The 23,003-nt window shown below is 34.0% G+C and overlaps 2 protein-coding genes and 1 long non-coding RNA gene across 5 annotated transcripts in view; 2 read left to right on the forward strand and 1 right to left on the reverse strand.

Moving 5' to 3' along the window:
- LOC126686101 (uncharacterized) overlaps nucleotides 1-7,664 on the reverse strand; it is a 31,539-nt gene extending 23,875 nt beyond the window's left edge. For 2 of the 3 annotated variants that reach the window (XM_050380129.2, XM_050380130.2), the window contains exons 1-2: nucleotides 7,094-7,664; nucleotides 6,522-6,615 (exon numbers count right to left, since the gene is read on the reverse strand). In XM_050380129.2, the coding sequence (XP_050236086.1) occupies nucleotides 6,557-6,615; nucleotides 7,094-7,397 (363 nt within the window). In that variant the 5' untranslated portion in view covers nucleotides 7,398-7,664 and the 3' untranslated portion in view covers nucleotides 6,522-6,556. Of the gene's footprint in view, nucleotides 1-6,519; nucleotides 6,616-7,093 lie in introns of all 3 variants that reach the window. The other variant, XM_056106451.1, reaches the window with a different exon arrangement.
- An 8,408-nt stretch (nucleotides 7,665-16,072) lies between these two features.
- Nucleotides 16,073-17,320, forward strand: LOC126687649 (reticulon-like protein B16). The gene is made up of 3 exons (XM_056106343.1): nucleotides 16,073-16,284; nucleotides 16,376-17,147; nucleotides 17,229-17,320. The coding sequence occupies exons 1-2, from the start codon at nucleotides 16,073-16,075 to the stop codon at nucleotides 16,533-16,535; spliced, it is 372 nt and encodes a 123-aa protein (XP_055962318.1). The 3' UTR covers nucleotides 16,536-17,147; nucleotides 17,229-17,320.
- A 3,797-nt stretch (nucleotides 17,321-21,117) lies between these two features.
- LOC126653772 (uncharacterized) lies at nucleotides 21,118-22,200 on the forward strand. The gene is made up of 2 exons (XR_007632311.2): nucleotides 21,118-21,689; nucleotides 21,998-22,200. It is a non-coding gene; the product is annotated as an uncharacterized LOC126653772 (long non-coding RNA).
- Nucleotides 22,201-23,003: the final 803 nt, after the last annotated feature.

The following is a 23,003-nucleotide window of genomic DNA, read 5'->3' on the forward strand; positions in this document are numbered from 1 at the left end:
TATCGTTTTATGTTAAGTGGAAGTAAATATTGATACTTTTGTGACCATTTGAGATTATTGATTTACATAAATAGTGGTTTTGAGTTATCATTCGAGGAGCATCTTGTTAAATTTATGCTTACACAAGTGCGTACCTTGATGAGTAAAGGTATTGTTATGGTTTTAGTTTTGTTTGGTCTCTTGGTCGAGGAGTATGTTAGTAGTATGTGCCCTAGGGCCATTTTGTATTTATACTTGTGTAAACAAATCCCATTGGCAATGATATATATGTTTTATTTGAACTAAATGCCTCATCAACTAAGTGTTTAAATATTGCATATTGTCCTTATCACATTGCGATAGAATCTATTCTTAAGGTGTTGAGATATGAGTGACAGATTCTATTATACAAGTGATCTAAATAACCGTTTACGATCGATGGGGTCCTACAAATAAGGGTATCGTATTATCCCGGAAAGATTGTCACCTCTGTTTATTCTCCTGATTAGTAAAGAGTTACTAATTATAGGAAGCAGTGAGTCTCATACTACTTGATGGGGATCAGAATAAACATATGGACACTCAAAGGGTTTGAGTGAGTCGAACAAGTGACGCCAGATGACTTATACATGGTATTTCATCAAAGTCAATTTAATGTCATCTATTTCATAATTGTACATATGTCCTTTGACTTGCGGTGACACTATCTTGTATATAGGTGATTAGAGATTGATACTCCTTATCCCTAGATCTTTCATGAGCTAGGATCGCGGGATGTGTTGGCTCTAGTTAGTTGTATATGGAGATAGGGGTTTAACCAAGAGAGGATTTATCACTCCGATGAACGGAGAAAAGATTCTATGCTATCTCAAATTGTTCTTGATGGATGATAAAACCTGCGCAGGTGTATATGACTTACTTAGAAAGTTGTTTCTAGTGGAAGTCATATTTATCAAGAATAAGAACTGAGATGAGGTCATATGATCAAGACAAATAATGTTTGACTTAACCGTGACTCTAGTAGAGATCAAAATCTTAGATGATGGGAATTTTGAGTGTACGGTAATTATGAACATTGGTTCATAAGGAATGCATCGAAACATTCATATCTATTTGGGGGTCGTGATATGTTGCTAGACGTCACTCACGATCTACGAGAATTAATAATTAATGGGATTTAATTATTTAATATAAGAAAGGCGTTTCTTATAACTCTCGTTGCCATATAGATGTGAACCTAGTTAGTGTCACACAATAGGCTGTGCAGCCGATTGAGTTTACGAGAGATCGATTTCATATAGATACTAGCATATCTCGAAAATTAATCTAATATGAAAAAATAAATACAATTAGGGACTAATTTGTAATACTTATAAATTAGTAGGCACCTAATGTATTTTATCCAAGTTAATATGATGATGTCACGATGATGTCATGTGATGATGTCATGATGATGTCACGTGATGATGTCATGTATGTCTCTGTGTGTGACACCTAGCATCTGACGTGTCAAAAGGTGGCAACACCTATGCTTGATGTGTGATACCTAGCATCTGAGGTGTAGAATGGTGGCAACACCTTTGCTTGTTGTGTGACACCTAGCATGTGAGGTGTTGCATTCTTAAGCAAAGTTCTACCCTATAAATAGAGGTTGCCTTTGCTCATTCTACACACACCACACTTAAGAGAGAATATTTGAAGGAGTTCAAGTAGTCATCAATCACAGAAAAGCTTGGAGAAAGTTTTTCATACATCCCGGCAAAGACGTAATCGAGGCGAGAGTTTGAGCATAGGGTTGCTCGGCAAGAGAAACTCTTGCAGATTACTTCAAGGCGAGGATTCAATCGGACGCATTCTCGTATGGACGAGATTAAGGTCGCCGTACTATCGGGACTACAAAAATCGTTGGAGAATCGACATAGGTATTCTTCTTACGGTTTCTAGATGCGTTCTTTAATTACTAGATGATACGACGATCCATTTGTTATTGATATGATCAATTTCTTGATCCGAATTGTTGGAATTCCAATTTTGAATTGAAATATACGATTCGGACCCTCACGTCCAGCTGCACCAACAGTGGTATCAGAGCCACCGTATCAGCAAGTATTAAAGCCTTACGATTGAATGCATGTACTAATAATCATGGACTTGGGAATTATTAATTGGCATGTAATTTATAATTCCGAGGGCTTGGGTCTTGTTTGCAAAAACGAGCAAACAATATTGTGACAATAATTACATTTGATTAAGTTTTGTCTAGGAGATTGGTACTTAAGTGGTCCGCTCGTGACCCTCCAATCTATCCTGGGAATTTTTCTAATGTGATTATTGAACACAATGCGTGACTCGCTTGTGCATTATATTGTCATCAACAAAACATGTGGAACAAGTAATAGTTTGCTCATTCTTTTGTGGCTAAAGAATGAGACCTAGGAAGTCCATGACCATACATGTGTGATTGCATGATTCATTTTAGCTTTAATATGTATGAGATGCATGCTAAAATGTGTTGTGTGTTTAGTGAGATCGGAATAATTGAAAACCCTAATAAATCTTCCTAAAAGTTAAAAGATTAAGTTTATATTGATTAATCATTAAATTGATTTATCAATGGCTCTCCATTGGAGCAATAAACTAACACGCTTTGAATTATCATCTTGTCGGCTATGGATACATAGGGGTGAGATGATATCGTCAAGAAGTTGTTGTTGAGTTTATTGTTAAACATGAGATGTTACGGGTGTATCGATATAGTACACGACAATAACGGCAATTAGGCGTACCTGAGTCATGTATTAATCAAATTGATACATCTTAGTTGATTCAATGGGTTAAACTTAATTAATGCTAAAACCCAATAACGACAATGGGTATCTGAGGGTGAATACATTAAGAGCTGGAAATGATTGAACCTCATATGAGATATGATGAATAAGTGTTGTTCACTTATAGTACATTGTGATCCCAATAACGGCAATTAGGCGTACCTGAGGGAAAGAACAATGATTATAAGAATTCAATCACCCGCTTGAAATCTTTTCCAACAAAGATATACGTTTCCTATTTTGGAAGTGTAGGATTCGAAAAAGATAGTGGGAGACCATTTTGATAAAGACCAAATCATCATGGTTTAAATATACAAGACAATAATACTAAGATCTTTGCTATCTATAGGTTCATAAGATAAGATGAAATCGAATCCGTTAAGTAGCATTCTCGACAATAATCGCTTAGTGGGTCCTTACTTTGTTGATTGGTTAAGAAATCTCAAAATAGTTCTTGCAAGTGAACACATAGCATATGTTCTTGAGACAAATGTTTCGGGACCATTGCCGATTGAGGCACCTCCCGAGGAACATGAGGCATTGCGCAAGTGGAAGTTAGATGACGAACAAGCCCAGTGCTATATGTTGGCATCTATGAATAACGAGTTGCAAATGCGACACGAGAAATATCCGGGAGCTCGCGAAATATTGTTTCACTTACAAGAGTTGTATGGTGAATCAAGTCGTTTTGCTAGATATGAGATATCTAAGCAATTATTTCGGGCGAAGCATTCCAAGGGAAAGGGTGTTGGAGAACATGTGAACATGATTATTCGATGTATCAAACGGCTAGAGGGTCTAGACTTCATCATGGACTTCAATCTCCAAACGGATATGATCCTTCAATCCCTTCCGGAATCGTATGGTAATTTCATCACGAATTACTATATGAATCGGATAGAATGTACACTTGTTGAGTTATCAAATATGTTGATAACTGCTGAAAAGAATAATGTTAAGGGAAAGGAAGTTTCTCTTGTGGTGGCTTCTTATAGTAAGACTAAGAAGAAGAAAACTAAGAAGAATGTTTTGAAGGCCCAAAAGGCCATTGCAAAAAAGAAGGGCACCTCGGAGAACAAAGGAAAGTGTTTCTTTTGTGAAGGCGAGGGACATTGGAAACGAAATTTCCCCAAGTATTTGGAATCCAAGGGCAAGAACAAGAAGAATGAAAATCCCGGTAAGGGTGTGTCAATTTCTTATTATTTCAATTCCAATAACGATAGCTCGTCCAAAGCTTGGGTATTAGATACCAGAGCTAGTTCTCACATTTGTTCATCCTTACAGGATCTAGCAAATGAGAGGAAGTTGGACAAGGACGAAATGATCTTGAAGCTTGGAAATAAAGCAAGCGTTGCGGCTAAAGCTATAGGATCATCTTCTATTTTGTTGTATAAACATGTTTTGTATTTGGAAAATGTTTTGTACTTACCAAATGCTTATAGAAATATCATGTCCATTTCTTGTATGACCAGATTAGGATATGATTTCCTATTTACAAAGGATGTTTGTAAAATTATCTATAATAATTAAATCGTTGGTTATGGTTATGTACAAAATGGTCTTTATTGCTTAAATGAAGTTGTTCGCAATACAAATAATGTTTTAGAAATTAATATCGTCAGTGATCAAACCTCGAAACAACTTTGGCACTTACGATTAGGACATATTGCGGAAGATAGACTTAACAAGTTGGATAAGATGGGAATCTTGAGTAATCTTGATTCCGCATCAATTTCAACTTGTGAGTCATGTCTTAAAGGCAAGATGACCCGATCACCCTTTGTGGGACATCATACATAGTGATGTATGTGGTCCATTTAAAGAAATGGCACGAGGTGGTTTTTTTATACTTCATTACCTTCACCGATGATTTATCACGGTATGGGTATGTTGTTCTTATGAAGAACAAGAGTGAAGCTTTTGAAAAATTTAAAGACTTCAAAAATGAAGTAGAAAACCAAATTGGAAAAAGTATTAAAATTCTTCGATCTGATCGAGGAGGTGAATACTTGAGTACGGGATTTGGTACATTCTTAAAAGAATGCGGTATTATTTCCCAACTGACTCCTCCAGGAACACCACAGTTGAATGGTGTATCCGAACGGAGGAATCGTACATTGTTAGATATGCTACGATCAATGATGAGCTAGCTATACTGATTTACCCATTTCATTATGGGGTCATGCACTTCTTAGTGCAAATTATATTCTAAATCGAGTACCAACTAAATTTGCTCCGAGAATACCTTATGCGATATGGTATGGTAAGGAACCAAGTCATAAGCATATTAATATTTGGGGATGTTCGGCATATGTCAAAAAATTGATAACCGACAAGTTGGAATCAAGATCAATCATGGGAAGATTCGTTGGCTATCCTAAAGACAGTTTAGGATATTATTTCTATATTCCATCCGAACAAACAATTGTTGTTAATCGGGATGCAATCTTTCTTGAAAAACAATTTATTCAAGAAGGGGGCAAAGGAAGAAATATAGAATTAGATGAGGAGTCGTCTAAAGACCAATAAAATGATATGGAGATTGATCAAACCCATAGTGAACAAGAATTAGTAAAATCTACAGAAACACCTCGAAGATCAAGTAGAGTATCTCATCAACCAGAAAGATATGGTTTTCTTCATGATATACAAGAGTTGTTTATTCATGGAGAAAATAATCAAATTGTTGATCCCTCTACTTATGAGGAAGCTATATGTGATATAGATTCTTCAAGATGGCTTGAAGCTATGAAATTCGAAATGGATTCCATGTACAGTAACCAAGTTTGGGAGCTAGTCGATCCACCCGATGGTATTATACCAATAGGGAACAAATGGATCTTCAGGCGTAAAATTGGTGCTGATGGAAAAGTTGAGACTTTTAAAGCTAGCCTTGTTGCGAAAGGGCTTCACCAAAGGCAAGGAGTCGATTATGAAGAGACTTTCTCGCCTGTAGCCATGCTTAAGTCCATCTGAATTCTTCTTGCCATAGCTGCACATTTAGATTATGAGGTTTGGCGAATGGATGTCAAGACCGCATTCCTTAATGGATATATTGAGGAGGAAATCTATATGGAACAACCTAAGGGTTTTGAATCCGAAGAAGGTTCCAAGGTGTGTAAACTTAAACGATCCATATATGGATTGAAGCAAGCTTCAAGAAGTTGGAATTGTCGTTTTGATGAAGCCATAAAGAGTTACGAGTTTATCAAAAACGAAGATGAACCATGTGTTTACAAGAAGGTTAGTGGGAGCGCAATCACGTTCCTAGTCTAGTACGTAGATGATATTTTACTAATAGTAAATGATGTCGGTATGTTAACCTCTGTAAAGTTTTGGTTATCCAAAACTTTCTCCATGAAAGATCTCGAAGAAGCAACTTACATTCTCGGTATTAGACTCTATAGAGATAGATCTAAGAGAATAATAGGTCTCTCCCAAAGGCTCTACTTAGAAAAGATATTGAAGAAGTTCAATATGGAAAATTCTAAGAGAGTACTGATTCCCGTTAGGCATGGAATTCACCTTTCAAAGGATATCACTACAAAGACATCTGAGAAAAGAGATGAAATGGCAAAGATACCGTATGATTCGGCAATTGATAGTCTTATGTATACCCAATACAAGAAGAACATACGTGCAATTAAGAAAGCAAAAGGCAATCACTAATTAATAAATTACTTAAAAGTCATACAACTAATTTAATAAACTAACCTTGAATGAAAGACAACAAGCGATGACAATAGCTATTAGAGGCGGCGGAAGAATGTAGCGGCAGCAGCATCAGAGGAGCAGCGGGGATGGTAACCTGCAAGAATCAGAAGTAACATATGAGAAAAGGGCAAAAAAACAAATAAGAACAAAAATTAATGACCTGATTCAAGGCTCATTATTAATGCCATTAGAAGATAAAGTAAAAGGTAAAAAAATAGAAACCTATTCAATGCCTTCTGAAATGTGCAGCAAATTAAAAAAAGAATAGCAAGCATAATGTCCTTGTTATAATAAGGGCCACAAATATATAAGGACATCATTAATTTTCTTCAAACAAAAAGAAATGAACTAAAGAAACCGATTTTAATACTCTACATATCAACAGCATTAAAAAGCATTACATTACATGTTCAATGTTAGGTTAAGGGCCCCTACTGGTAAAATAAAAAATTCTAAAAACCCTAAATAAAAAGATCAAGGCTTTTTCTTTTGGAATGATTTTTAAGTGATGGCAGGAATGATTGTTCCATAAAAAAAAGAAATAAAAGTTATAATCTTGAAGTAGTAAATACCTTTAGGGAAATGTTGAGCAGGGACAACAAGAGTAGCAAACTCTAAGAACCGATCTAAATTAGTTGAAGAATAATTACTCTCAATCCCTACCCAACCAGAAACAGAACAATTTGAAACCACTAAAGAAGAAGATGATAACGAAGACCCGCATTGATCGGAGTCTCCTCTTTTATCCATCTCCGGCGTATAATTCTTCGAAATCAGTAGCCTCTGCTGCTGCTGCTTTTGCCTCATACCCGGCGACACATAAAACCGATTCTCACCGCGGCTACGAACGATCGAAACTCCACCGGAACCTGACATTGTGTAAGAAATAAAATTCACGAAAGAAATTCAACAAAGATAAGAAATTTTTTCTTGATTCAAAGTGATTAAAACTTTTTGGGTTATGGGTTTCTTTAGAAATTGATATACAACAAACACCAAATAGTCTGATATTTTTCTTTGATGGGTTTGATATATGCAATAGCGGTGGTTTCTTTTCGAAATTTGAGATTGAGAAATGAGTGTTTGTAATTTCGTGTAAAAACAAATTCCCTCTTTTTTTTTAATTTTGTTTTCCTCTTTTTTTTTTAATTTCGTGTCCCTCTTTTTCTAATTTTAATTTGCCAAACTTATATCGGGTTTTATAAAATTGAAATTAATTACTGAATTTTGAGTGTTTAAAATAATAATTGCTGAATTTTTTAAGTGCTAAATTTAATAAATATGTTTAATAACTGCAATTATCGAAAATTATTAAAATTTATTTAATTTACATATTAAATCTTTGAGCATTAATTATTTTAAAATATTATTAAATATAAATTATATATTATTTAAATAAGACAAAATATTATTTGCAACCATGTAAATAACAAGAAGTAATAGCATTTTAATTATTTTTTTAAACAATTAAAAGGAAATAGTTTGGAAAGTTCGAGATTGAAAATTTCAAATTTAAGACTTATAAAGAGACTATATAATAACTTACATTAGTACTCGCTTTATGTCATATACATGGGGTTTGAGTTTTGATGAACTTTCTTTAAAAAATATTGTTTACTATGTGCATCCTAAAAATGATTAAAATTTCTTAATAGTTTGAAAATATTATTATGTGCATCCCAAATTTGTGTTAGTGAGTGTTTTCCAATTTCTATAGCTGGTTGTTTGTTGCCATCATCATATCATGTACCTACATTTATTTGAAAGTGTCTAATTTATCGTAAAACGTTGCTGGTCGACTTTGTATTTTCAACTTGGTTACTAACACTACTTAAAAAAGCAATTTGATTTGACACGTTGAAATTGACACCATAACCAAACCCATAGAATCTTAGGTGTCATTTTAGATACTTTCAGACATCAAATAGCATTTTTAGACACATTTAACCCCTAGGTGACAAGTAAATACGAATTTTGTAAATAAAAACAGTAGAAAGTAAATATTAAAAGCTTATCCTAATCCTAACTAGTATATCACTTCACACTTCTTGTGATTCAACTAAAAGACTAACACTATGTAGAAAAGTAATTTTAACTCAATTGAACCTCTAGTTAACCCTAAGTATTTCCTTGACTACTATAAATAGAAAAGCTAGCTAGCTGAGCCAAGGTCGGCAAAATTACCCACCAAACACCAGAGAAATTCGGAATTGAACTTACTAGTTAAGAAAAGAGCTGTTAAAAGGTTATATCGTTGAATTATTTACAAAAGAGGGACAACAACGAAGAAAGGGTTAAACTTGCGATAAAATGATGAAATTATAACACAGCAAAACCTCAATTTTAAAATTAAAATTGAAAACAAACCTAATCCCTTAAGGAATCACGTGGGGTAGATCAACCAAAATTCCTATTGGACGCTTTGAAAGTCGTCACCTATACGACTTAGGTCAATCACATGAAAACGTAATTAGAGGATGTATAGACTTTAAAGATGGCTAATAAAATCAATAAGACTTAGATATCTAATAGTGTTTTATGCATGCAAAATGATCAAACCATCCCATACTTGACTAATTGTTTGAAATCGTCAGGTTTATATGAATGAGTAGGAATAAGTGCTACTTTCCAGTCCATATCGAGTCATATGTGTGTCAAACGTGTTTACCGGCTTTCATCTGTGTTTACTTTCATATCATGTGAACTCCACTTGATTGTCGATGTGTTATTTGGATATATCCGGTAAAAAGTAAAATAAAGGCATTTAATAAAAGTACACGAAAATCGGGATGTGTACATAAACCTGGTCTTTGCCTCGACGTACGATAATCTCACCAAAAACGAGTGAGATTATCCAGTCAACAAAAGGCAGTCCTAGCACGGCTAGATGGCGATTCCACATTAATCAAATCCTGTCCATATCACCAATCGACCATAAGTCTGTGCGAACGAGCTGACCATCTGAAACCCGCTCCGCTCACACGTATTAACAATTTTTTTAACTTTTTTTAGATTCTTTATGTTTTTTTGCTCAAAAATTAATTTCGCAAAAAATTTGGCACATTTTAGTTTTTTTTTTCAAGCACGCATCATTTCAATTAGAAAAATAATAGAAAATGTACATAATAAAGAAATAATCATTTTTATCAATTGTAATCAAATTTTTTTATTAATCAATATAGTGTTATTTTAAGGGAATTATTTTGATTGTCGCTAAATATTATAATTAAATAAATTAACTGTAGTAATTAAAAACATTAAAATAATTATAGAAATAGATGGAAGTGGTAAATTTATAATTTGTTCCAAATATAGTTTCTCTAACAAAATAAATCAAACAGATAAATAAAATTAAAAAAATACAAAGTAAAAGATTGGTTAGAATAATAATATCATAAGTTGCTAAATTTTTTTATTTAATTTAATTTTTTTTATTTAAAATTTATTACTTATTATATATAAAATTTACAATTTATTTATAAAAAATCATAAAATGAATTCTTGGAAAATCTAATTTGATTTGTTAAAATCATGGCAAATCAAATTAGAAAACAAATAAACTAAAATAAGAGGGAAACGAAATTAAAAAGGAGGGAAACTAAAATTATTATGCCCTTATCAAACATTTTAATTGATGAAAGTTCCTCTAAAAGAAAAACTCTTTTTCTCCATTTCTACCCTCGAGACCTCTATCATCATGTTGCCGCCGCCCTAACCTCTCAATCTATGTCACAAAAATCTCTCAATCGCCCTAATTACTCTCCATATCTCTAGATCTCTGAATATCTGAATCTCCATTATTCAGTACACTACTAGAAAATATGGAAATGGCGACGGACATTAGCAACGGATGTAACATCAGATCTGTCGCTAATTCGTCAAAAATTTAGGCGGGAGCAAGCCCGCCAAATTAGCGTCGGATATTCCGTCCCTAAACCGTCGCGAAAAATGGCGGGCTTTGGAGGGAAAAATAGTGCGCCACATTTCAGTAAAATTAGCGACGGATGAAAATAATCCGTCGCTAACTGCCTTTGATAAAGAAACGCACCGTTTAACTAGTCAACTTGGCGACGAATTGTTACATTCGTCGCTAAAAGTAGCGACGAATGTAACAATTCGTCGCCAAGTTGTCTAAGTGAAACGGTGCGTTTCTTTTGGTAAAGCGTTAGCGACGGATATTACGATCCGTCGCTAACCTTTTACCCTACTTCAAAAACAGAACTGTTTCACTTAGCAGTTCCTAAAATTTTTTTTCTTCATTTCCGGCGCTCGATTTTCCGGTTTCCTCCCGCCGCTCCATTCTTCGGTCTTCCTCCCACCGCTCCGTTCTTCGGTCTTTTTCCCACCGCTCCATTTCTCCTGTCTTCCTCCCGCCGCTCCATTTCTTCATCCTTTTCATCTCCGGTCTTCCTCCCGCCGCGTGCTCCCTTGTCTGACGTCCGTTCTTGCTGCCGCCGATCACCGGAGAAAGGTAAGTGGTGTTTTATTTCAGTTTTGTTAATTATTATATTTATATAAGTGATTTTAATTATTTGTAAAAAAAAAGGGAAACTGCCGCCTCCTTTCATCTGCCCGCCGCCGGCACCGTTGCAGCTGCCGCCTCCTTTCATCCTCCGTCACCTATTTCCGCTGCCCCTTGAAAGGTTAGTATTTTTCTGAATTTAATTTAATTTATTGTTAATTATATTAATTGTTTTCAATTAAATGATTAATTATATAGTTTTATTTATATTGATTAGGTTAAATTAGGTTAGTAAAATTAAATTAATGTTAATTTTTTGTTTTTGTAAGTTATATTAAATTTATTTAGGGTTAGGTTAGTTAAATTATAATTGTATTAGTTTAATTTTATTAGTTTAAGATTTGTTTTATAAATTAGGATTAATTTTTTAAAAATTATATTAAATTGTTTAATTTAGGGTTAGGTTAATATACATTATATTTGAATTGGTTTAATTTAATTAGTTTATGGTTTGGTTAGTTAATTAGCTATTAATTATTTTATGTTTTTAATTTTTTTATTAAATTAGATTTAGTAATTTAAGTTATTTAAAATATTAATTGAATTAGGTTATATGTTAGGTGATTTAGGTTATAATTTAGGCTATTGTATAATGTTAGATTTAAATCTATATTCACGTTAAAAACTTTGATGCGTATATTATATATAATTATTTAATTTAAATAATTCTGTTTATTATAATTAAGATTATTAACTAATAAAAATTGTTATATTGATAATTAGGTTATTAGTTTAATTTAATTATATAATTAAATTGAATATTAGTAGTATGTTGGTTTGTGTATTGTAGTACGGTGGTTTGTGAATTGTAATTTGCTTGCAGGACTTCCCTGAAAAATGGGTGATGCTCATTTTTAGGGGAAGTGCTGCCCAATTTTTTTCAGAAAAAATTAAAGTTTTTATTAATTATATAATAACAAAATAGTGAAACTAATTGCGTTATAGGTTTGATCGCTGTCAGTTGGTTGCAGCGCTCCGACATTCCTTATCGACCATTTTTATCTGTTGTGGTTCTGCTCTGCAACAAGTAAGTACTGTTATTATTTAATTTTTTTTATTTTATAATCAGTTAATTTATAAGCTGTTTAAACCAAAAAAAAACCTCGATTTTATTTACTGTTATAATTTAATTTTTTTTATTTTATAATCAGTTAATTTATAAGCTGTTTAAACCAAAAAAAAACCTCGATTTTATTCCCACCGAATAAAATCGTAAATCTAGCTGTAGAGTTCCCGTCCCGTGTGTTCAGGCGATTGAACGACACGGGATTGTACAGTTTGTACAGTTCGCGAAGTTGGTCCTCCCGTAACTCGACCACGAAAATTATATATGTCTAGTAGCGGTAGAAAAATATTCGGTTGTTTTCCAGCGTTTGTTCTCCGGGTGGATGTATAGTATATGTTCTGTAACGCTTATTCCTCGCGCAATATATAATTAGCGTTACACCACATATACTAAATATCGCACTGAAGGAGAACGACGCCGGAAGGCTGCCGAATATTTTCTTCGTTGCTAGGCATATATCGTGGCCGAGTTAAGGGGCGCCAGTTTTGCGAATGGGATAGGTCCATACCTTTAAAGCAGTAAATTACATTGACTTTGCTATTTCCGAGCGAAAACCCCTCCTAGTTATCCGTGCTACAGAAATGGATACAGACTGAAGTTGAATGTATAGACGGCTCCAGGGCGGGTTGCTATACCCAGGCTTTACTGAGCGCGTGCAGGAGTTTGTTAATTTCGCTTTATGCCATCTCGCGTGTATGAGTGGGCTCCAGATTAAATGCCCTTGTCCTAGGAAAAGATGTAAAAATATGAGTTATCGAGACGTTGAAACGGTGAAACTACACATTCTGCAGAAAGGATTTGTGGCAGATTATCAAGTGTGGGTTTTTCATGGGGAGGGAAATGTTTTAAATCCCCGTCCCGTTGCACAGCTATCGGAGTATGACGTTGACATAGAAAATGAGGGGGGAGACAACTTCAGCTCTGTTCAGAGAATGGTTATCGATGCTGCCGGGCCAGAAGTAGTGTTCACGGAGGAGGAACCGAATAACGAAGCTAAACATTTTTATGATATGATGCGTGCGGCTGAAGAACCTGTATGCCCCGGTAATAGCAAACACTCTCCGTTGTCTGCGGCTGTTAAAATGTTGGACATCAAATGTCGTCATAGTGGGTCAGTAGCTTTAGTAGATGATGTGAGCGAATTTATACAAGAGCTTCTCCCAGAGGAGAACAAGATGCCAAAGAACTTTGCCGAAATAAAGAAGATGGTTAGAGGTCTTGGGTTGCCGGTCAAAGTTATCGATTGCTGTTTGCGCAACTGCATGATTTATTGGGGGTCAGACGCGGATTTAACGCGATGCAAAATATGCGATCATGAACGGTGGAAACCGCCCCCTAAAGGAAATTCTGTAAAAAGACGAGTTAACGTCCCTTATAGGAAAATGTTTTATTTTCCTATAACTCCGAGACTGTAGAGATTGTACGCTTCTAAAGCTACCGCCAAGTATATGATGTGGCACGCAGAACACGAAATGGTTGATGGAAAGATGTGTCACCCGTCAGACTCCCCGGAATGGAAACATTTCAGTGAATTGCATACAGAGTTTGCGGAAGAAGTTCGAAATATCAGACTAGGCCTGTGTACTGATGGGTTTCAACCATTCGGGGCCTTCGGGCAGAATTATTCATCATGTACCGTCGTGGTTTTATTGTCACAGAAAGTTCTTGCCTCGTGGTCACATGTACCGTCGTAATACTACTGATTTCCGAAAAGGAAAAAGCGTAAATAAAGAATTCGGACAGCCGAAAACCGGACAAGAATTATTGACAGAGGTGGACCGTTTGGGGTTTATGAAGGCATATGAAATTGGGGTTGAGATAAATAATGCGGCGAAGTCGACAAATTATGGTTGGAATAAAAAAAGCATCTTCTGGGATTTGCCGTATTGGAAAATGAATCTCATTCGTCACAATCTCGATGTCATGCACATTCAAAAAAACGTATTTGATAACATTTTCAATACTGTACTAAATGTTCCCGGAAAAACAAAAGACCATGCAAAATCTAGAGAAGAGTTGAATGACATATGTGATCGGCATGCGTTAGCAAAAGATCCGGTTACTGGGAGATTACCTAAGGCGATGTATGCTTTGGACAGGGACGCAAAAAAGGCTTTACTTGAGTGGATTAAGTTGATAAAGTTTCCAAATGGTTACGCGTCCAACTTGTCTAGATGTGTCGATACAATCGGTTTGAAAATGCATGGAATGAAAAGTCACGACTGCCACATTTTTATGCAAAGACTCCTGCCAATCGCGTTCCGTGAGCTATTACCGAAGGAAGTGTGGGAGCCTTTAACAGAGCTGAGTATCTTATTTCGTGAGTTAACCTCCACGTCTCTAACAGAGAAGGATCTTGATCGTATGAGGCTAGAAATCCCAAAGATATTGTGCAAGCTGGAGCGTATTTTTTCGCCCAACTTTTTTTGACTCCATGGAACATCTTCCCGTACATCTACCGTATGAAGCTATGATGGCAGGTCCAGTTCAGTATCGCTGGATGTATCCATTTGAAAGGTAATATTACTGAAGTTTCTCAATTATGTGTATCAGTTTATGCACATATAATATTTACTAACTGTCTCATGTCGAATCAGATATTTGAGAAAATTGAAAAAAAATAGTCGGCAATAAAGGGAGGGTGTAAGGAAGCATCAGCAGCGGATACTTGAATGAAGAAACCGCAAAATTGGAAAATGGTCTTTTGCCACGGAATTGGAAAATGGTCGCAAAATTGTTTTGCGACCATTCCAGTTGCGACGGACTCTGTCCGTCGCAGTTCCGTCGCTAACCTGTGTTAGCGACGGAATATGGGCCATTAGCGACGGATATTTCCATCGCTAATTGGCTGTTTTCCAGTAGTGGTAGATACGAGACTGATTGAACGATCGACTGAGCTCTGAATCTGCGAGAAACGCCGACGTGGAGGCATTGTTCAGAAGATAATGATCTGCAGGAACAGTCTCCATTTCTGCAAATTAATCTCCATTTTTCAAAGGTGTTTCTCGTTTATTGTTGTTTGGCGATACGACATTGCTAGCAAACCTTTAATGTAAGCTTATTTTCATACAATTACAAATAGAAAGCTTAATTAGTTTCTCATTTTCATGTTTCTCATTTTTTTGTTACTGAAATTGATTACAGATTTTTCCCTATCAAGTAAAATATTTACTGAAATTTATTATAGGTAAAAGAAAGTTTTGATTTAATTGCTAGCATGACTCTTTATGTTGGAAATCTTCCTGGTGATATTTGTTGGAGAGATTGAGAGGTTAAAGAAAGGTATTGCTTTTTTTTCTATGAATTATATCAAATTTTTTCATGTGGCTTTATAGTTTTCATAATGATATAATGAAATTTATAATGTTATGAAACAGGTTAAGAATTTATTTGCTTTATTTTGATAATTTCAGTTGCTATTTGATAATGATATAATTGGTATTTCTTTCTTTAGACAAAGCCTACACTCTGATTCGGATTTTACAGCATAATATATTCAATTGACAACTTCATTATCAAATTAAAGTTTGATATCCAAAATGGATTAAAACGCCATCAGGATCGATCTTCCTATTGTGGGATGTAGATGGGTTTTAACCATACTACTTTACGCTAGTAGTAACCTTGAAGGGAGCAAGTACAGAAATTAACCGATGATATGGAGAGAATGTTGTTAATAGTTTTGAGCAACTGAAATCTACCTCTTTTTCATGCTCCATGATTTTATTTATTTCAAAATGCATTTTTCTTTCCTGAAGTTGACAAAGAATTGAAATTTAGCAACTATGGCCTTTTCAAATGCATGAATTGGATTTTTAAATTTTCTAAATAATCCAAAATGAACTGAAGTCAGAAGTTTCTATTGAATTTTGAGGAGATGGAGAGCATTAGTTATGCAAGTGTATAGTTACAACAAAGATGATATTAAGAAAATTATTCCAATTCAGTGCATTATGTTTATTCATGTGTCGACGTTTGACTAATTTTCTTTTTAATAATATTGATGTGTTTTTATGGAAGCGGCGGTGTGTTTTGTTTGGTATCGTTATTGTTGCAACAGTAGCTTGGTTTTTGTATGAGCGGTCTGGACTACCATTCTTAACAGTTTGTTCAGATGCATTGCTGCTTGTAACTGTATTGTTTTTCCGAGCCAACTTTGTTGCTTTCAGAAATAAGTATGTCAAATACTACATGTATTCATTCGTAATTCCTTTTGTCTCTCTACTGAAATCTTATCTGATGGTAAAAATTGTTTATGTTAAGCAGGCAATTGCATTCACTACCAAAATTAGTTTTGTATGAGGAGATGGTTCATAATGTTGCGGCTTCTTTCCGCATTAAAATTAATAGTGTGATTCTTATGGCTCATGACATCACTATTGGAAAGGATTCTAGACTCTTCTTCAAGGTCAGTATTCAAGACTGATTTAACTTGAGGGGATAATATAACTTCTTAATTTTGCATTGTGGCATCATGCAAGTCATTTGGTGAAGGTCTCCAGAGGTTATCAAAGATCTCAAAGCAACCCAAAAGAAAGGTCAATACAATCAGATAAACAAGTAAAGAAAAGACTGTCTTTATCTAATAGTGGTTAGTTCTCTTAATCTTTTTCTAAATTGATCCTAGTTCTCAAAATTTCTTATTAATGAGTAGGCTTTATGTGTAAAAGTTGTTAATGAAGATTTTTGTTTGTCTTCACAAGTTAGTTGCATGCCAAAAGGTTTATGTTTTTGCAGCATAGGTAAAAAATTGTGTAATCAAGCAAGATAGATCTACAGTGTGATTGTTTTTTTCATTGTTGATAAATATTCCATGTTAGTCTGCAAAATTCGATTGAACACGAGAAACTCCAGGACGACGATAAAGATAATGAGGGCAAAACAGCTAACGACATTGAAAATTAAGGTACTTTATTTTCTTTCTTCAAGATCTAGTTCTCTCAATTTTTCATTTTTTGATCCCTAATTCTGCTTTCAAATTTGAAGTGTTCGTTAGTAAAGTGGCCGCCTCAAATGACCGATCCAATTGGAAATGCAAGTAAAGATATACATTGGCTGCTTTTAATTTCAATCATTTCAAATTATTGCTTCGCATGTTATGTGTTTGTTCTTGATTCAGATAGGGGTATTGTTACGCTTGCATTGACTGTTCTTACAGGCTATCAAGCTATACTTATTGTTTGGTCTATGAGAGTTGGCAAATACGAGTATAGTGTTTGTAATATCCCGTAAAATTTTAATTTATTTTTCGATAATTTCCGACGATTTTCCGGTTGTTTTGAAGTAAATTCGAAGATAGTGGTTTGGTTCGAGTTGGTTCGGGATTGGGGTTGATCTTGGTTCAACCACTTTAATTTTTAAACAAAAAAAATAAAATGGTTCAATTCCCGTTCGAGAATCTTAAGATTCTCAAACGAGAATCATGCTTGGGGCCTCGTCTCGTACGAGACGAGGAGTTCTCGAACGAGAACCAAGCCCAGCTTGGCTGTTCTCGTTCGAGAACTAAACTGCTGTGCGTGGGGGCAGTTTCGTCACGTGATTCCGACCTAATCGACCTACTTAAATACCTAAAATTCACCCCTAATCTATTCTCCACACTACAAACAAATCCTAGACATCTTAAACATCCATTTTCACTGAGAATTACTGCCGCAATCATTCCTCAAAGTCGCTGTTCCGGTAAGCTTCCTTGTTCATCAAATTTCAGTTTTGGTATTAAACGGAAATTCCGTATTTTTGATCGTTCTCTCTCGTTTCTAGATCGAAATCAATACCATTTGTTTCCAGACGTTCTAGACTCGTGTACCTTCGATCCCCCACCTCGTTTTCGTTGAACGGTACGCTATCGATCTCGTTTCAATCGCCGTACGGTTTATCGCTTTTAGTTTATTAAAACTGTTCTTGGTTGCTATGGTTTCTGCCGAACCATTCCTTTTCATTTGGCTTGATCTTGTTATGTTTCATGGTGCTAGATCTTTAGGGTTGTGGTGATTCATAAACGAATAGATAGTGTGGTGTTAAATCTATCTGTTTGTCGCCGTTTTGAATTGTTGAATCCACGCCATAATCCTGCCATTTTTTTTTCTTATTATGAATTGGTACTGTTTTGCTTTTAGGTGTTGGGTTTTTGATTATAATGAATGATATGGTTGTAATCTAAGAATCATATTGAATTAGAAAACCTTAATGTTCATAATTGATGATTATAAGTTTTTGCAAATAGGGGTTAAGCTTAGGCGGGGATTTTGAGTTTTAAATGAGGAAGATGGCTTATTAACCACTTTGATTACTGAATTGTTTTGTTTGAATCAATTAGATCATTTAAGTTAGATTTTACTTTTGTTTGATAATAACTTGAATTTACATTTGATTTATAATTATTAAGTTGAAAACGATAGCTACTTATAAACTTAGCTAATATAATTACTCGTGTAATTTTATTTAATTAAGAATATCAAATTGTCATAAAAATTGGCTAAATTACAAATTAGCCCTTGAATATGTTTTTAACTAAATTAAGTGGATTTTTGGTTGGTAACTTTATATTTGTTTAAATTATAAACAAAGGTGATTAAATTGATTTCGGATATCAAATTGGCTAAAGTACAGTTTAGCCCCTAATTGGCTAAAGTACAGTTTAGTCCCTAATTGGCTAAAGTATAGTTTAGTCTCTAAAATTTTATAAACTTAAAATGGTTAGATTTTTGGGATGTAACTTGGGTTACTTGGAATTGAAGTTATTGAGTTCCGCTTTTAAAATGGATTATTATTTTATTGAATTATTTTATAAAGGGTTAAATGCAAATTCATACACCAACTTTGACCTAATTTGCAATTACAACATAAACTTTAAAACTTGGCAATGTCAGTAACCAACTTTACACTTTTGGCAAATCGATACACCAAACTCAAAAAACACTAACGTGGACATTGTAATAAACCGCCATTTGTCGATTTATGATTGGTCGGTGTACCAATTTGCCAAGAAATTAAAGTTGGTTACCGACATTGCCAAGTTTAAAAGTTTATGTTGTAATTGCAAATTAGGTCAAGTTGGTGTATGAATTTGCATTTAACCCTTTTATAAATATAAACTCGGGTTTATATTGATAAACGTTTTGAGTCGGGTTAGACTTGGGTCACCCGACCAGTGAGGTTAGCTTGGTAATTAATGATAACTCGGCTAATCCACTATTTGGAAATTAATTATTATTTAAAGGTTATTAAATAATATTTATAAATTGGATTTTAAAGCGAGAACTCAATAGACTTATATTAATTGGACTTTATTACCTATTAGGTATTTTTGTGTGTTGCTTTGGATTGTTTATTTCCGACGTGTTATTTGTACTAGTCATATACGGTGTCTAGTACTCTCTAGAGTTAGGGTCTGTTTTTAATAATTATTTTATTTGTCTAGACCCGTCTATTGTTCGTGCTCCAGAGGCGAATCAGGATTAGTTGCTTGCCGGTTTTCACGTGGATTAGCAAGTAGTGAGTTTGTACTTACTATTCACCGCTTTATTAAGTAAATTATTATTTTAATATTAAATATATATACTGTACGTATATTTCGAAGTGTTTTTATAATATGCCTCTTAGTTGGAACACGCTACCTAATGGCCATCATTAGGACTGCGTGCGCACCGGTAATGATCTGGGTAAGGTATTTATGGTAATGTGTTAACTCGGTGTGAGCATAGCTCTCGGGACCAAATAGAGTAACTCGGTGTAGCACAGCTCTCGGGACTCTGGATATGGTAAAGTGTGGTCAGTGGTAACTCGGTGTAGCTCAGCTCTCGGGACCAGGCCTATTGGATTATGTTATTTATTTAGAATTGTGGATTAGGGTTTCAACTCATCTCAGTATATCTGACCCTGTTGTTTTCCCAATTTTTCCCAGGGTCATGATCTGAGAGAGTCTGGTGATCTCCGCATTTACTTTTCTTCGGAGGTTCCATTTATTTTTGATAAACTGTAAAACTGTTTTATTCTTAGACCACAGTAGTAACTAGACGTCTTTATTTTATTCTAGTTGTTGTCAGATTGGTCTGACTGATTATTTATTGCTCTGGCATGTTAAACGAATATTCCGGATTATTTATGTTAAGCCGATTTAATACTATTATTGGAAAACATGTTACCTTAATTGTTGAATATTATAACTGCTAGATTTAGGCTGAAGTCTCGGTTGCCCCCGAGCATTGGTTTTCTGCAGGTTTACGTGTTTATATGTTAAATGAAAGGCTAGCTACGGGTTTTGGTACTACATTACTCATACCCTAGCGCCGGTCGCGATTCATGAAAATGGGTCGTGACAGTGTTACTATTGCAAATATTTTGGTAATTTTGCTACTAATTACTGTAAATAGCTCTGCGTAAACTTCTAGTATGTTAATTCTCTGGTTCTTTGTTTGTTTAGGTGGAAACTTTGAAATGTTTGTTGTCGCTTGCATCCTTAGCTAGAACCTGGCATAATGAAGGTGTTAGTATTACTGAGGATAACATGTTTTACTTAGTTGTTACTCTTCTTTGTTAAATTTGTGATTATAGATTTCGCTGTTGTAACTAGCTTTTGGAAAGTCATAATAAGAATCGGTGATTTTCATATTTCGACTGCTCATTTAGTGTTTGATTATCCTATAATAGGTGTAATGGACGTTCTAGTTGGCCAGTATGTTACTGATTTTTTCTTACTGTTATTCTTTAAATTGTGGAGTTATTAATGCCATATTTGTTCTTTAATGGTTCGTCAATTAGAAATTTTAAACATTTGGGCTCCTGTATAGGAGAAGTATTATCTTGGTTGATTTTGGAATTCCACATGATTTTCCATGCTTATCTTTTCAATGTTCGGTAGCTTTGTTCTTTAAATTAACGACGTATTGTGTAATATATGTTGCTTGTGAATCTTGCTATTTGGCCAGGGTGCGTAAAACGTCAGATGAAGTTATTGTGTACATACGCCTTAGTAATACCTCTTTTCTTTTACTGGTTATCAAGTTATATTTGCGTTTTACCACTCGTTAAATGTACAAAACAAGTAATTATCTACTATTTTACTATTTGATTTCTTGATGATAAGTTTATATGCTTATGTTATATGAACTTGTGCAACTGTTGATACTAATTAATTTTGAGACTTGATAAAGAGTAATTTATAGAGCTGCCTAGGTCTAGGTAAATGTTATATAATTCAAAACAGGAATGAAATATGTCTCTGTGTAAAATCTCTTCAGAATTAATCAAGATTTAGTATTCAGATACACTATGCTTCATTTCCTTTTGGTTCTGCTGTTAAAGTTTCTAACTTTAAATGATGATTGTTGCCTTTTGCATGCAATAGTTGGTGGAATCAGTGTTAAGTAAGGTTACGGAAGAGTTTAAGCAACGCATTACAAGTCAATTATGACCTGGTATTGTTCAGAACTTCACATATCTGCTGTTTTTTTGGTTTTCTGCAGTGTTCTTTTTGTTAACATATTGATCTTGTTACTTGACGATAAAAACAAGTACTAAAGACATGGATGTTTCCCAGGGCAACAAATTTCCACCTAAACCTTCATCTGGTGATAAAAGGGTAATCCTTTGACTAATTGCATCTCCTTGTTAGACCAAAGTTACCACTAAAGCAAACATAACATTTTTACAATTCAGAAGGTTATGAATGTTATAGGTTTGAGATGATTTCACTCTTTTGAATTTCTTTCTAACTGTTTTATGAAATCATTTTAGATTGAAGAAAAAACCACTAGAGTAATAAAGAAAGAGTAATGCTTTCAAAAGAACCGCATTTCTTACAAGGAACTTAAATTTTAAAATTATTCATTTAAATATGTTAATTTAAAAATAAATATTTATATTATTTCATTAATTTTTTTCTTGTAGATGAGAATCGTTGGGATGACAGAAGATGGACGTCTCTCTATATCAATAGTTAGGCTTAATTTAGTTTTTTTTAGCATATATTTTACATGTTTGCATATGATCGCTTATTTTAGTATTATTGAAGACTTATTCATTTATAATTTTATATACTATTTGAATTGATTTAGTTTTTTATTCATTGACTTTAGCAACAATTTACCGTATTCAATTGTTTTAATATCGATAAGAATGAAAATAATATAATAAAATAGCGATTATAACGACAATTACTTTTGTCAAAGCTATATAATTGTAATGACAAATACTTTTGTCACGTTATGATAAATTACTTGTGATAAATTAAATTTATCACCGTTTATAAATTATAATGACAATTAATTTTGTCACGTTATGATAAATTACTTCTTGTGATAAATTAAATTTGTCACAACTAACTAATTATAATGACAATTAATTTCGTCACGTTATGTTAAATTACTTCTTGTGATAAATTGAATTTATCACAACTAACTAATTGTAATGACAATTAATTTCGTCACGTTATGTTAAATTATTTCTTGTGATAAATTAAATTTATCACAGCTAATTGATTATTATGACAATTAATTTCGTCACGTTATGATAGATTACTTGTGATAAATATTTTTTTGTCACTAATAACTCGGTGTATGTAGTGATAAAGTTTTATTAATTGTGATAAATATGGTTTTGTCACTGCATAATCTTTATGTCACTAATAACTCGGTGTATGTAGTGACAAATTTATATGAATTGTGATAGTATTTTTTTGTCACGTTATTAGCGTTTTGTCACTAGAAGTCGATGTATATTACGACAAATTTTGACAACAATTGATTACTTGTGATATACATTTTCGTCACAATAAATATAAATGTGAAAAAACAATTTTATCACAATAGAAAATTTATGGTGACAAACTATAAAATGAACTTATTGTGACTTGTTTGTTGTGACCAAAAAAATTTGTCACAAAGTAGTCACAATA

This window comes from Mercurialis annua, linkage group LG6 (assembly GCF_937616625.2).
Source record: "Mercurialis annua linkage group LG6, ddMerAnnu1.2, whole genome shotgun sequence".
NCBI lineage: Eukaryota > Viridiplantae > Streptophyta > Magnoliopsida > Malpighiales > Euphorbiaceae > Mercurialis > Mercurialis annua.